The sequence below is a fragment of the Megalops cyprinoides genome, chromosome 6, assembly GCF_013368585.1.
Source record: "Megalops cyprinoides isolate fMegCyp1 chromosome 6, fMegCyp1.pri, whole genome shotgun sequence".
In the NCBI taxonomy this organism is placed as follows: Eukaryota; Metazoa; Chordata; class Actinopteri; order Elopiformes; family Megalopidae; genus Megalops; species Megalops cyprinoides.
In genome coordinates, this window is record NC_050588.1 from 16,573,529 (window position 1) to 16,589,878 (window position 16,350).

General features: G+C 38.3%; 1 protein-coding gene across 7 annotated transcripts in view; it reads left to right on the forward strand.

Moving 5' to 3' along the window:
• LOC118779166 (synaptotagmin-2-like) overlaps positions 1-14,513 on the forward strand; it is a 51,467-nt gene extending 36,954 nt beyond the window's left edge. For 5 of the 7 annotated variants that reach the window (XM_036531120.1, XM_036531121.1, XM_036531118.1 and 2 more), the window contains 8 exons: positions 3,329-3,551; positions 3,849-4,009; positions 6,868-6,999; positions 7,644-7,811; positions 9,154-9,321; positions 9,561-9,678; positions 10,351-10,484; positions 10,983-14,513. In XM_036531120.1, the coding sequence (XP_036387013.1) occupies positions 3,356-3,551; positions 3,849-4,009; positions 6,868-6,999; positions 7,644-7,811; positions 9,154-9,321; positions 9,561-9,678; positions 10,351-10,484; positions 10,983-11,198 (1,293 nt within the window). In that variant the 5' untranslated portion in view covers positions 3,329-3,355 and the 3' untranslated portion in view covers positions 11,199-14,513. The remainder of the gene's footprint in view (positions 1-3,328; positions 3,552-3,848; positions 4,010-6,867; positions 7,000-7,643; positions 7,812-9,153; positions 9,322-9,560; positions 9,679-10,350; positions 10,485-10,982) is intronic. The other 2 variants (XM_036531116.1, XM_036531123.1) reach the window with 2 other exon arrangements.
• Positions 14,514-16,350: the final 1,837 nt, after the last annotated feature.

The window sequence follows — 16,350 nt, forward strand, 5'->3', positions numbered from 1 at the left end:
TGGACTTTTAATGTACTGCTCTAAACATTTCACTCTGAAAAAAAGTACCCAATGTTCATTTTGATTTTGATTATTATAGAACTCACCATTAATTCACCATTCAAACTATATGAGAGTGTGATTTTTATTTTATTTTATTTTATCTTTGCAGTGGTTAACATTATTAGTAAGAATTCTTACACTGGTTACAGTCTAATACCAGATTTCTAAGTGTATTTCAAACAATATAAACTACATTCACACAATATCAAATGTAACAATAAATGACAAATGGCAGCCTTATTATTACCTCAAATAATTAAACTCCATACAACCCAGAAAACATTCTTTCCCAGCTACAGAAAAATCTAAGGCAGCTTTACAGGGGTTTTACACAACTGTCAAGTTATTTTAATTACTTCTTGTATGTTGCTCATTTAGTCTCTCTTGAAATTATGTTTCTTAACATAGCATATTTTTAAATTACTATTACTCTGAGTGATGAATAAAGCACAGTGTGGGTAGATTGAATAAAAGTTTGAATCTGTGTTTTTTCTCTCACGAAGAATATCAGTTCATTAGGGCGCTTTCCTTTAAATTACAAACTAGAAGCAACATCAATAGTACCAGTATCGTATTCAAGACCTGTAAGCCTGTGTTTTTGGGAATATACTCATTTGAAAGTCTTTCTCATTTCTCAGCATATCATTAAAGACAAATGGAAATGCAGCCATGGTAAATTATTGGACTGCAAAGCCTGCAGCTCACATGTCCGGTCTCAGTGAATATTGATTAAAATCACCAAAAAAATCAATCTCCACCCCATCTGAGCTTCATTCTGTTTGATTGGACAGGACCTCTGAGGTCATCTGAATTTCAAATATTTCATATCCATGAATATTTCATTCTCCCTGCCATCAGCTCTTCAGCTATATTGCTTTATGTTATAAAATTAAGGACAACCTCTTGCAGGGATTGTCAGATTTGTATAGCTGAATTATGCTATTAGTGATAATTATGGTTCTGTTAGACATTTTTAAGTGGTCATGTACTTCTACAGGATGTTTTAAGTTATGCTATCACAGCCACTTCCATTTTGAAGTGCATTTTAACTTTTGAGTGCTAGTCTATTCATCTAGTATAGGCATGACCTCTGTGGCCTTTTACAGTCAGTTGGGGAGCGTGGAGATCCACTTCAGCAGTCATATTGTGTTCCTAATGACCACTGAAGTAAAAATGCTGGTCCTTTGGTAAAAAGGTGAGATACCGTTGCATTAATTATTGCTATAAAGATTTAAAGAGCTTAACTTTCAAATATCCATTTTTACAGCTGAACATTTGCTGAAGCAAATTTAAGTTCCATAACAGCTTTGGCTCTGTGGACATTAGTAACTATTTAATACTATTAATATTAACATAATATAATGCAATAATTATGCTACCATAATTACATAATGCAAAGCGTTAATAAGAGATCAAATTCTGTGGAAGTAATTGGTGTTATTCAAGTGATTGGTGTATAAGGGCTTTGCTGTATACAAACACAAGTGAGCAGGATTTTTTTATACACTGACCCATGAGGCTTAGATAAGAGCAGTAATAAAACAGCAAAGCTCTCTTGTCCTCTGAGCCTCACAAGCTTGCTTGAGAGGGAACATTTATTTTAGCTTGGACACACCGAGACCTGAAATCATACTGTCTTTGTATCCATTTGCCTGGTTGCACATGCTGGCCATCACATCACACTACTTCATCTTACCAGACAAACCATGCATGGTGACATGCATATCCATGACTGCAGGCTTATTGTCAAAATGTTACCATACATAATAAGTATTAAATTATTAATATCAATAAAATTGAATGTTAAACTAGATATTGACAGGAGATAAAATCTGACAAGACTCAAAGCCTCCACCACCTCCAGCATAACAGAGCTGTTCCCAAAGTAAAGGATGTGTGCCATCCATCACATTGACTCTACAGGGTTAATGCCCAAGCCTTTTTGCCCGGCAAACAATGAGGACCATAAATCATGTCCATTTGCTTTAGCGACCTTTTATGACGCCCTGAAAAGCACAGCCAGGAAATGGTGATCTACAACATGCTGAACCATTAATAGATTCATGAGGCAGTGGGGGCTGTGCTGTTCAGAAGACTCACAACAGTGCACCAAAAGTCTTTCAGATTGTCTATGTAAAGGGATTTCTCTAAAATGTCTTGAAAAGCTGCTGCTAACATCAGTGGGGTAGAATGTCAGAATCATTCCAGAAAGTGTTCATTTTGAAAGAGAGAGGGAAAGATGAAAAAGAATAAATTATCAGAATGGAGGGAGAGATAATGCAGTTATGTTCTTCATGTGGTGGTATTGCCTCCTGTCAGTTCAAAATGTTTCCTTATGATATTTTTGTTGAAGGGGATGAAACTCATATCTATTCATTCACCTTCTCGGTAACTGCAACACTTTTAGCCTCCTCTTGGGACTGTGAAGAAACTGTGAAAATAAATTCAACTGTCAACTGTTTATCACCAGATGGGTGTCTTTATTGGGAACCTTCAAATTTGACAAAAAAGATAAAGGCATTAATGTGATGTTGTTGTGGCTACTATTGCTGCAGCTAGTAGTATTTGAGGACAGGGTGCTATACTCTTCCCATGTAGCTAATTTTGCCTGCAGAAAACCATCATTCTCATGCTGTTGTTATTTTCAATAGCCCACACAAAAGAACACCAGGCCCTGATCAGCACGTATGTGGTCAAGGTTCTGAAACCCATGTGATTAAGTTAACATGAGACACAGGAAGCCCCTCTTCACCTCAGACACACCCCCAGCTCCCTGGGAGTGCATCCATTTTGTCTGTCGCATTCATAATGCTGTAGTTTCTCTCCGAGTCATTCAACTTATGGAATACCAGCTCTCACAGGCGCACAAAGGAGTTATTCTAAGGCAGTACATTTATAACCAGCCTCATCTTTTGAATTATAAAAAAGGCTTATCCAAGAGTAACGCTTCCTGCTAAATTATTAACAAACCCCCTCCACCCCACCCCCCACCTCCTCACTCTTCTTTGGAATGCAATAGGATGTCCTTTTGGGGCTATGATTTGATTGACTAAGTCTTTCTCATTCAACCAATGAGAGAGGGAGAGAAATCCTCTTTTATCCTTTTTTTCATCTTTTGAACAAATTTCTGAGTGCTACAGGGTTTCAGGCAGTCATGCCTCTGCCCTTAGTGAGTTCTGTGTACTTCTGTCATTATGTCCTCCGTAGAGCATAAATGAACACTTACTTTGCTGACTGCTCATCCTTATTGTTGCCTGTCCCTCTGTCTGTGCATGTGTTATTGCAGAGAGAGTGCGGGGCCTAGCTGTTGAGGATGAAATGGTTTAAGAAGAAGCCGGAGGCCATGGTAGGTCCAGAACCCACAGGGACCAGCACCGTGACCACGCCCCCCACCCCTGCTGCCTCTACAGTGGCTGACAACTCCACGGGAGCTGAGGGTCCAGGCAACAAGAATGACGTCTTTGAGGAGATCAAGAGCAAGTTCCTCAATGAGATTGACAAGATACCGCGTGAGTTCTTATCCCGGGCTCATAGCTTGACCGTGGTCACGTTCATGAGTTTATAATGCAGAACCCCAAACCTGGGTCATATAAAGAAATGTATTGGTAATTTTTTGTTTTTTTCATTATTTTGATACCATTTTTTCCTAGTTATTTAAAAGCACCTTAGATTACATCATATGTAAACAATTACCTGCATCTGTATTTTCCGTAGGGATACTTATGCTGATTCTCTATTAGCACACTCTAAAAGAGGGTAATTCAGGGTGAATATGTTAACCCCTTGTCTCCCCCACATGCCTTCAGTTCCTCCTTGGGCTCTAATTGCCATCGCTGTGGTAGCAGCCCTCCTCATCCTCACCTGCTGCTTCTGCATCATCAAGAAGTGCTGCTGTAAGAAGAAGAACAAGAAGAAGGGCAAGAAGGACAAGGGTGGCTTCAACATGAAGAATATGAAGGGGGATGAGGTACTGTGCAATGTCTCCACCGCCAACAGAGGCCGCAATTCATCCACTGAAAGAAACTCGTGCCTTGACCCTCATTAATTATTAAGCTGGAGTTCTTCTCTAAATTGTCTAAATGTTCTTTATATTCTGTAAATCATTACCTTGCAGACTGCAGAAGTTGTAAATTAAGATTTAATTGAAATTTACTGTTTAAAGACACCTAGAGTGGTTTCATGAGAAAATAAAATGCAGTGTTTGGTTGGCTGTATCAAGCAGCCGTGAAGGCATACTTGGTGTGCGATTTATGCGCCTAACTAAACACTTACCTTGGGGTTTGTTGTCAAATAGCTGTTGACTTGTTTTCAGGAAACTAATTTTAAGCACCAATTAGATATACTTGTTGAACAGCAACACTAACATTTATGTCTTGATCATTTTTGAGAGAACAGCCCTGCAGCCTACAAAAATGCCACTACTAACAAGCTGCTATAAAATAATAAAAAGAAACAGATCTTTACAAAAAGAATACACCAGATGTGATTGGCTGCAAAGTAGCAGCTGGCACGGACAATTTCAGATTTTTTTTTTTTTTGATCAGTCATTCAGTGATTAAATATTCAAGCATATGAAACATTTTTTTTTCATAGTTTGTAAACAACGAATGCCATCCCTTTTTACTGCATCTGCTTCTAAAGCCTGTATCTGTTAAAAACTGTGAGTGCTGTTTTTTTTCTGTGCTTTGGGACCCGAGTGAAAAATGACACACTCCACTGAGTGGGAGATGTAATGGGTTTGGGGTAATGAACTGTTTTCAAGGAAGTTTTGCCAATTAAAGTTTGATTGCTTTGGTGAGCGGGGTATAATGTTGAAGGATAATGGAAATTTTTATGCCAATGGACCTAGAAAAAAAAAATGCACACAAGGAAATAAAATAAATTAGTTATTTTGAAGACAAAAGAGAAAAGCGCTCACAGTAAAATGTGTAAGAATCAGAATCAGAATCATTTTTAATGACCACACGACCGAGGTCGGTGGAATTTGCTTTCGGTACAGCATGAAGGATAAGCTCAATTTCAGTAGTGTCAGCAACATCAAACATAGGCAGATAATAACATCAGACAGCTGATACCATTAACAGTACCCCCTACACCATGTAGACAATTAATGAATTTCCACTTATTTCCACAAATTATGGCATGTGGTCTTGACTGTAATTTCAAACCTACACATGGGACTATGAGCAGTTCCATATCTTTGAAAAGAATACTATTTTGAAAAACAAAAAAATCTATCAAAGCAGTGAATAAAGTCCACAATATATTACACACTTCATCTCAACCATGCCCCAGAGACATCCTAAATTTCTCTGGAAGGAGCAAGTATTTCAGATAGGGAACCTTCAGAAAATAACATGGATAATGCGATTAATGGAAAAGGAGTGTGTCATTCCTCAGCTCTACCCTTGTGGTGTTGATAGCCTCTCTTGTGTCTTCTTCTCTGGTGTCTGTGAGTTCAACCTCTCCCTCTTTCTCTGCTCTCCTCCTGCTCTGTGTCTTGTGTGTGCGCCGTCTCTCTTGACTGTCGTGGATCTCTGCTCTACGGTAGGTGGATGGCTCACAGCGCCACTCTCTGGCAGGGTGGTGTAAGTGCAGTCTGGGGGGTATGTGAGGGGTAATGGGAATGAAAGGCGTAGCTTCCATGTTCTTGTAAACTGCAGTCACTTGAAAGCAGGCCAAGCAAGAGATTGTGCCCGCTACCCCTAGTGCTTTCTGATTGGCTGCACAGATCGCTCTGTCTTGGAGAGGCCGGGAAGAAGCTTGTGCTGTGAACAATATAACAGAGACTGAAGAAAAATGCTTAACTCAAGCTTTTTTCTTATTTATGTACTTATTTCTTTTAAGACGAGAACACATTTCAAATTGTTACCCCAAAGTCGAAGGTTTGGATGATGAGCGCAACAAGCAATAACCACTGACAGAATGCATGTATTTAAAGGGTATGATTGGTTATTTGTTTACCAGGCAGTGAATGAAGACCTTAAAATATTATATACACATACACACATACACATATACATATATTTACATATATTTATGACAGATATTTATGTTCAAGTGATCTTAGTGAAGTATTTTTACTTACTTATTGCAAACAACCATATATGCCCTTTAACTAGCTACAATTCAGACTTGACTTGAGAGTGACTTTCCAAGGTGATGCATACGCATAAGGTGTAATGTCCAGTGAGTTATATTCCCTCTAAATGCACTGCAAATTGCAGAGACCACAGACATCGTAATTTCATAAATAAATGGTCATGAATGATGATGGAGTTGGAAATTGATGCTGTTCAGTCGAGTCATTAATTCAATGCTCAGTAATGCAATGATATTAAGGTTACTTGTTTTGTATTTTTCATTTTTTTTGCCATGGTACAAAATGTGAATATTGGATCAACATGCTCAGCGCTTATCCCAATTTCAGTTCTTACAGATTTATTTGAGACATCTCTTAAATGTAGGAGGGGGGCCAATACCAGAGACCTGTTGGTTACAATATTAGTAGTAACAGTTTGTGCATCATGTCAGTGCCACCTCCTCAGTGCATTTAGAATTATGGCAATAACATCAAATAATGAAACTGTGTCACCTAAGGAAACTGTGAAATCAAGTCACGTTGCAAACATCATCTTCTGAATGATTGTGTCTTATCGGTGACAGCAGGTGATCAGCAGGTAAGCAGGATGGGACTGATAAGTGCTATGACCAAGCAGGCTCTCATGGCATTTCATTAGTGTGCCATCATGTCATGAGATCACTGTTCGGTGTAACATTTGGCCTCTGACCCCTAATCCCCTCTTTAAAACATTGGTTCTGCAGAAACAACAGGATGACGATGATGATGATGCTGAGACAGGACAGACAGAGGAGGAGAAGGAAGAAGAGGAGAAAGAGGCGGAGAAGCTAGGAAAGCTGCAGTACTCCCTCGACTATGATTTCCAGGACAACAAGGTCAGTCTGGCAGATAGGTGATGCTGTCTGGAGGTGAATCTGAGAGCCTTGTGTTCTCACATATGATGATTTTTATGGTCACACAGTATGTCACAATGTACGTCTGGATGAAATTTAATGATGCAAACCAGTGATACTCAATTTGGGCTTGGCATGAAAATTTCTAGCAGAGCAATGCTGTGATGACCCTTACAATTACTGTGAAAGGGAATTTAATTGCACCTGTTGGCTTTGGACAATTCTGGGTTTTAATTTCAGGGGGTTTAATTCAAATTGGACCAAAGAACAGTGGCCATAAGAAATATAACAACAGCTTCACAACATTCAGAGTAAACTCTACCAATGACATTGTGTCCGATCCTGGAGATAGCATGCACATGCTGTCAGCTCAGCTCCTTACAGAGGGCATGTTCTGTGAGCAGCTTGACTTCCTAACATTCCCAAGACAGTCCTTATTTATAGTGCTTGAGAGTTTGTTATAGTTATAATTTGAGGTTTGGAGGAGAAAAGTCAGACGCCTAGACAGAAGATTCTCATACATTCACTGACAAGTGCTGTGGAAAGGAAGTAAACACCACAGACGTTCAACCACTTGAAATTCAAAAACTCAGCAACCCCTTAATCTGGTCTTCCTCTCTCTCCAGCTCACAGTGGGCATCCTCCAGGCCGCAGACCTCATCTCCATGGATACAGGTGGCACGTCCGACCCCTATGTAAAGGTTTTCCTCTTACCAGACAAGAAGAAGAAGTTTGACACCAAGGTGCACAAGAAAACGTTGAATCCTGTCTTCAACGAGACCTTTGTTTTCAAGGTGAGGTTGCTGGTAGAGGTTTTGGGAGTCATGATTCTCCTGTGTGATTTAAAATGATTTCACATTAAAGTAGAAAACATGGCAACATAACAACACAGAAGTGCAATATTCAGAGCACACGCATTTTTTCATGGCCATTTATTGACCTTTGTGAAGTGTTGATCACAAAGAAATTCTTGTCAATTTATTGTTAAACCATAAAAAGCTAAGTCTGGGTTTTAGTACACTGTACTGGAAACTCAAAAGGGCAAAAACTACTGCACAAGCCTTGTGATGTAGAGAGCTAAAGAAACAGCATTTAGAACAATGTGACCAGAAACAAAAACTGGGGATGTGCTTGACAAAATGCAAATATGCCTCACAGAAAATTTTAGCCTAGCTAAATAAAGTCCCAGTGCTGAAGGAGTTAATGTTCTCTTTTTTTCCACATTCCCGAGTCCATGATGAATTAATCCAATGTTTTCCAATTATGCTCGCGTGAGTCATCATTCAGTGCTCCACACAGTGGAGCTTCAGGCTGCATTAGAATTCAAAGGGATAATTGTTTGCATCAATCATGTCTCAACACCCGACTGCTTTATTCTGTCTGACTCCTTTAAAGGGGAACTTAGTTACAACCATTGTTGTGGGCACGGTGTAACAACATCACTAGGTAGATGGTCATCACCACTACACTGTGGCACAGAGTCACAAGATTTAACATTGACCTTGTCATTTTATTGAGAATGGACAACTCTGCTTGCTAGCTACATGCACAAAAACTGCCACCCAAAGAGAGAGGGCATGTCTCAACCAGCTGACCGTTAAATAAGGTGCTGCCATATCTTCTTCAGTATTGCATTAAAGAAGTATAAATCTGAAAATATGAAATACTTGTTAAGGTCCCACTATTAAATGTTTCATGCAAAAAATGTACTCCAAGACAGTGTATTATGTAAGTATACAGTAATGTAATAATCATGTGCAAAGACATTTGCTGAGTGGTCTTTGGTAGATAGGCCATCCAAATGGATGAGTCACATACCAGAATGTCGTATTTCTAAATGTAATGATCATTTACAAGATGACAGTATTAATAAATACTATTTAAAACTGCTTTGAACCTTTTTGACATATCCCTCCCTTCCAAATGTCCCACAGGTTTTAGTACCATAATGGATCACATATGTGTCAAATGAGGTCTTGAGTTTGACATCAGAAGTCATATGTCACTCCATTAGAGTTGTTCTTTTGCTCTTTTGAGAAGTAACATTACTTTATGTACCAAACAGTATAAGCCTCACGAGCAACATAACAAGTAACACAATGTTGTTCCATTTCAACTTTTCTTGTCTTTCTTCAGGTTCCCTATCAGGAGTTGGGAGGAAAGACCCTAGTGATGTCTGTCTATGACTTTGACCGCTTTTCCAAGCATGACATCATTGGGGAGGTGAAGCTGCCCATGAATACAGTAGACTTAGGCCAGCCCATTGAGGAATGGAGGGATCTTGAGAGTGCTGAAAAAGAGGAGGTACACTTTAAAAACATGAAAACCCCTAATAACAAGACATACAGCCCTATGTTTTAAGCTATTTTAATTCTACTCACTCCATATCTTCACCAGTCAGTGTTTTATTTGCATTTCTGATTTCATTTGAGTCCCTTGTTTCCTATAAGTTGTGTGTGTGTGTGTGTGTGTATGTGTGTGTGTGTGTCTGAGAGAAAGAGAGAGAGAGAGTATATTTCACTCCACATCCTTGTCTCTTACAGCCTGAAAAGCTGGGGGATATCTGCATCTCTCTCCGCTATGTCCCCACGGCTGGCAAACTCACCATCTGCATCCTTGAGGCCAAGAACCTCAAAAAGATGGATGTGGGTGGTCTGTCAGGTAGGCAAGCATCTGAATGCTGCTCCATGTTTCAGCTGGTGTAACCACTCACACACATAATAATTCTCAGCCCATTACACAGCTCGTCCTACTTTGAAGCTTCACTTCTCCTGCTCTCGTGCTCTTTGCTCTCCAACATTCACAGAAGACCTCTATCAGGCTAGCCATTCTGGTGGTGCAGTGGTAGCAGCTATCACACTGTTCCAAAAATACCATCTTTACTCACTGCACATGTCATTGCCTGGTTATTAACACCTTCTTATGAAATCTATACTAAACAGAAAATGTAAACAATGATTCCATACAATAAAGTAGCAAGCATAATGGGGAAAGTTGGGACTGATTCAGACATCAGGGCACTGAATGTTTATTTATTTATTTTTTTTGCACACCTCAGTTTTTCAATTTCGATTTTCCATTTTTGGGATTCAAACGTAATTTATGAACCATCCTATTTCATAAAATGGGTGGTACAAAGTTGTGCACTGTGAATAAATGTAAATTGCCCTGGAAAATCCCACCTGCCCACCCAAAGCCTGGTGGCCAATAGCTTTTCTCACAGAATTATTTGTCCAGGAGTCACAGTTGCAGAACACTCACCCTTAGCATGAAATCTGGGCAGGCATCTGATCCACTTGTCCCACTAACTGTAACATGTGATTTTTCCCACAGATCCCTATGTGAAGATCCACTTGTTACAGAATGGTAAGCGACTGAAGAAGAAGAAGACCACAGTGAAGAAGAACACACTGAACCCCTACTACAACGAGTCCTTCAGCTTTGAGATCCCACTGGAGCAAATGCAGGTACGTTAATGTACAGAGATGTATCGTGTTTTAGTGTAGAGTCAGTGACAGAGACTAATTTGCTAATTGTTTGATGATATCTTGATTTTAGAAATTAACCCTTTGAATTTAATTAAGGTTTTTACATTACAGTTACAAAGAGTGAAATATTGCAATGACTGTATATGTATATTGACTGTCATTTGTTGGTGATGGATAGCATGTTTAAATGTTAGAGATGTTTTAGCTATGGATTCAATCTATAAAGTTGTCAGGGCAGATGCTTCAGCTTGGCACCGGCCATGGAACCAGTAAAATTTACAGCTTATCAATGAGCTGTATGTATAATTTTTTAGCACATTTATCATTTTCTGTGCAGAGATATGCATCTCCTGATTCTCTATGAATAAATGCCACAGTGATTTCAGGGCAATCCATACCTTAGCATGCCTTTCCGTTATCTATGTAAGTAATCAGAGTATAATGCAAAATTCTTCTCTTTCTTTGGCTCCTCCATAGAAAATACAAGCGGTGATCACAGTGCTTGACTATGACAAGATTGGCAAGAATGATGCGATCGGCAAGATCTTTGTCGGTAGCAAGGCAACAGGCACAGAGCTGAGGCACTGGTCCGACATGTTGGCCAACCCCCGCCGCCCCATCGCCCAGTGGCACCCACTCAAGCCCGAAGAGGAGGTGGATGCCACCCTAGCAGCTCTGGCTGGCAAGAAGTAACTCCTCTCCCCCCAACAACACCAAGATAACTTGCTAAGCAAATAACTCAATATCCCATATTGCATGAATTCCGTGGATTACCAACAGACATGGTCAAACACTAAAAAAAGAAAACATAAACCATAATAGTAGAAGATTATTAGTGACATTGAATGACACTTCTTTAACTTCAAATGATTTAATAATTTGATTCACATGTACACCAAGCAGGAGATGGATAGATTAGTTTATTCATTCAGCTGAAAGGTACCTTTTGGATGTTATTTGTCATTTGGAACCTTGAGGCAAGTTTTCTGTGCACTAAAATCTACAAAAGAGGCAAAAAGAATCTGCAAATGATGGGGGTTAGGTGTATTTTATGACTATCGTAGAATAGTTGTCATCTCACAGTATTGCTCTTTCTACTCTGCTAAAAGTTTGCCAAGTGCAGTCAGGGGCGCCATGTTGTAATGTGTGCTATGGAGATGCAATCGCTCTTAAGATGTTCTCATTTACTACACCAAATCCAGTTTTGTGATTTGTTCTCCATTCTTTTGTTTGGGATGTTGACAGCAGGCTGGGATGAAAGCATGGAAAAGAAAAGATACATGTATCTATGAACTCTCCCGAGTGAACACAATTTCACAACCACACATAGTGATACTAATTTTTTTCCCCCTGTGTCTTCCTGTAATCAAAGAGGTGATAATATGTAAACCCTTCTTAGAGACCAACGTGCAAATGTTTCACTCACTTTCATAAATCTGAGGCCAAATCACTACTCAATGAAATATTATCATAAAAAGCTGAGGACGATTGCATCTCTGAGGCAGTAATATGACCACAACTCCCTGTGCCTTCAGATTTAGAGATCATGTGATCAGCTGACACGTCTATTTTTTTGAATCTATGATTTTGTGTATTTGTTGGGGAACCACGTCTTCCAAATGAAAGGCCAAGTGAACCTTTGTCTTAAAGACTTTACAATAAGGACCCTGCAAATTTGAGATTTGTTTGGTGTCTATTTTACTGCCTACAGTCTACCACCTGCCAGTTCAATGCCTTCAGACTGACAATAAGTCCTGACCACTCTCACAAAGCATGAATTCACAGAGTCAAAGTGATATGTATATCTGTCTTTCAGAAAATCCTTCAAATATAATAAGCACTGAACCACTGAGGTTCTTCTGAACTATTGGGTAACCCCATCTATTAGGTCAGTGGTTGTTGGTTGGTGTCTTTTATTTGAAATCAGCAATTAGCTTCACACTTGAGAGACCCCAAAAACAAACACCCACAAAGTGAAGTGGTTGCTTCTCAGAGAATTTCATTTTATATTTAGTTTTTTTTGTTGCTTATTTATTTATTTCCAAATTTGTCTTTTGACTTGTTGAAGCAATCATATGTTTCTGTCTTTTAAATATGTATGAAAATGTCCTCTGCCCTTTACGAACCCTTCACTAACTAAATTCCAATCCAGGTTATACAGTGCCAATTTGTGAACTGACCTTTCTGGCACATGTTTTGCTACAGTGTGATGTATGAACGTATGGATCCATTGCCCGTGTGTGTCTTCTTTTATAGATATTGCAGCTAGCCAAAAGCACCACTGCCCTTGCATTAGAAGTTGTGTTCCAACATCTAGCTTGCAACAGTGAAGCAGTCATTTCAGTGGTTTCAGAATGACTCATTGTGGCCAAAAGAGAGGCTAAAGCCTATCTGGGTTTGTTTGAAAGAAGAGTTCAATCAGTATTTGTATTTCAGTGAGGCTTAAACACTTGAGATGCCCCACCTGAAAATAACAAACAATGTGTTCACATTTTTCAAGACTCCCATTTTGTACATTTAATAAAGAAAATCTCCATTTCATAATGGCAATCTTTGTCTCCACAGCCAATATTTTCTATAGTTTCAGGAGATGGAACCATAGATGCCACATTTTTGATACATTTCATAAAATAGAGAATATTGACTGTGGAGGCTGGAGAGGCACACATATCACATGTTTCAATACATTTCATAGAATATAAAATATTTACTGTGGAAAGAGCAGAACCACACATATCACATTTTCATTGGTGGTCCATCAGACCACCGTGCTGATTTGCCAGTTATTCATCTTTCATTCCTGGGTTCTCATGTTTTTTGTATAAGAAATCCAGTTTGACATGCACCATTTTGTTTGTAGAAAGTGCATTTCAACATCTACCAATTACTGTACGAAAAAAAAAACACCTGACAGAAAGTTAGACTTTATCTGACTGTTTTATTAAAATTCTTCAATGTGGATAGAAAATATAGAGAATTTCTTAAGCGATTCATCCAAATGTTGTCTAGATTGGTAACGCTGGAGAGGAGTTCTTTTTGTGTGCAAATAAAAGAGACAGGTTATTATGTAAGGATGAGTTTGTTCCTACATGACTGTTCCTTGTCTGGTGCCAAAGTGATGATGACACATAGCCAGATGATGCCATGCTAAGGTACTAGTTAAGTAACAGTTTTTAGATGTTCAGGACCAGTTTGTAAGTATGACAAGCTGGGTAGCCATTGTACTCTTTACTAGCCTGTGAATCTGATGATCATAGCAGATGGCTCCTTTTTAAAAAAATATAATGGAATGGTCGGATTTTTTATTGATTCTAATTGAAGAGTCAAGTCTTACTGAAGGTGTCATGACTAAAAAGCACTTTGAGTGAAATGATGTGTCAAATGATGACAAACACTTCAACTTCCACCACAAATGATTTCACATTTTCATTCATGGTTTAGTTTCTCCATAGCTCAAAAAACCAGAAAAAATGTTATGAAGGAAAACTGAAAAACAACATACAAACAATCAAGCAATCCATTAGTGCATAGTTTTGCTCCCCACCCCCTCTATCTCTTTATAAATATATACATAGATGAAATTTGTTAATATTGCATGTTTCTATACAATACTGTAAATAGCCGCATGTTTTAAAGAAGAGCAAATATATTGTGTAAGTGTGTCATTTGTCATTTTGATAATAAAATGGAGAAATTCTCCAAATGTATATTTTCTGTACTTTTCAAGATGGGTATGGGACAGAGTGTAAAAATATACATATGTAATAATAATATTCTGACTCTGTCCCCACCTTTCCTATAAGAGTGTTGTGTAGCTCTGTGTGTGAATTAATTTAAGAGTATATTGTAGCATGCCAGCTATATTTTGTGAAAACTGCTCTATTTTTTATTTAGTTTGCTATGCAGGTCAACAAACAATAATCAAAGACATCTGCTTATATATTGGGGGTTCCAAGTAAAAAATTAAGAAATAATTAAATAAAATAAGCCATTACTTGATTACTTGTCTAGAATCTGAAATTGCCCTTGCAAAATAATAAGGTGACTTTTCATCGCATCAAAGAGGTCATTTTTGGAACATTACACATTGATAGACTGATATATCCATATATAGGTACTACAGTTTCATGTTTCTGGTAGTAAGTTAACAGCTTGGATTCTCAAAGGAGTGGTTTGTGACTGTAGAGTTACTATCTCAATTGTTTTGTTTTTTTGTTTGTTTTTGTGTGTGTGCGTGTGTGTTTTCACACTTAGCGTTGCCTTCTGCCGTAAACAGGAGTTATTTCAAGATATTTTTAAATGGACTAGCTAAATATGGGTGTTAAGCCATAAGGTGCCATAACTTATGTGCCGAGCCAAGTAGATATATCCTCAAGTCTTGGAGCCCCCCCTTGTATATCTTACAAAAGAGTTGTATTATGTGTGCTGTACATCCTCTGTTTCCTATTGAATGCTACATACCATGTTTAGCTTTTGACTAAACAACAGATGTGCATATGTTTATGTGTATACAGTTTATTGAATATTAAAAAATGAAGCCATAAGCCCTGAGTATGGACAGCTCAGAGGTCATCTGTGTAGAAACTAGTTTAAACATTTCATTTATTGCTTCATCTTGTGAATAAGCAGAAGCCTACAAGAACCGTTTTAGTAAGCCAGCAAGGGGTAACACCATGCTCTTTTCTGTGACAGCAAAATCACCTTTTTATTTTTGTTTTTCCCAAGGGAGATGGTGATGTTAAAAGGCAGCCTTTCATTTTATTTCTGTTAGATCTTGTCCATTTGCAATTCATTCTTTTTGGTGCTTAAGTAGCATGCAATGCAATGAAAACATAATGTTACATCTGTATTATGTAGTTATTTTATTTTGCTCAAGGTTTGTGCCACTTTGAGTGACATCCTTGTTATGTTTAAATGTTTACAGAATTGCTGTAATTGGAATGACCCACTGTCATAATTGTGTATAAAATAATTGGACCAAGTGAAATATATCAACATGTTCAATAAGGGTATATATTTTACTTTTTTTTTTTAATTCAAGCTTGGACATTCAAGGCTCACTGCTGTTAGTCATTGTATAATATACTGTAAAAGAAGACTCAGTTCTTGATATGGTCAAATATAATGGATTAGTTGTTTTACAACTGGGCCATGAATAAGTGAAGTCTGTACAGTTGATTTATACAATGTGAAGAGGCACTGCTTTTTGGCTTTGTTGTTTTTTGATACATTAATGATGTTACAAGCCATTCCAATAGACTATGATATACATTCATTAATGCACTGTATGTCTGTCTGTCTCTATGCATGTATGGATGTATATACATAGCATATGTAAAGGGACTGTTAGTGTGATATTTTTTGTTGAAATTGTAGATAAAAAGATTACCATGCACAAGAGCTCTGTGTCTGAGACTGAGACGACTTAAGGTGGCTAGGTAGATATATTGAAAGCAAGATTCCAACATGGTCCTTTGCAGGTTATATTGAAAATAGTTTTCTTTCTGTATTGTTTTGTTTTTCTGTAGTGTAATATTCTCTTGGGTCCAATTTGTTCTCTGGCTAGTTTACTTGTTCTGATCTGCATTTCAATTTCTTATTCAGCTTTGGTCTGATTCTGCAACTCTCCATCTGTCAGCATTGCATGTCAACACTTAGAATGGATTATGCATCAGGACCAATAGGTGAGACATTTGAGCATTTTCCTCCTAGTGCATTAAAAGACTGCAGAGAGGGGGCTTTTACCTCGTCATTGCAATGCACACCAAATCGGTGTCTGTCTGCAATGCAGTGGATAGCGGTCTCTTGAATTCACATTGAAATGATTGCTATTCCACCATGGGGT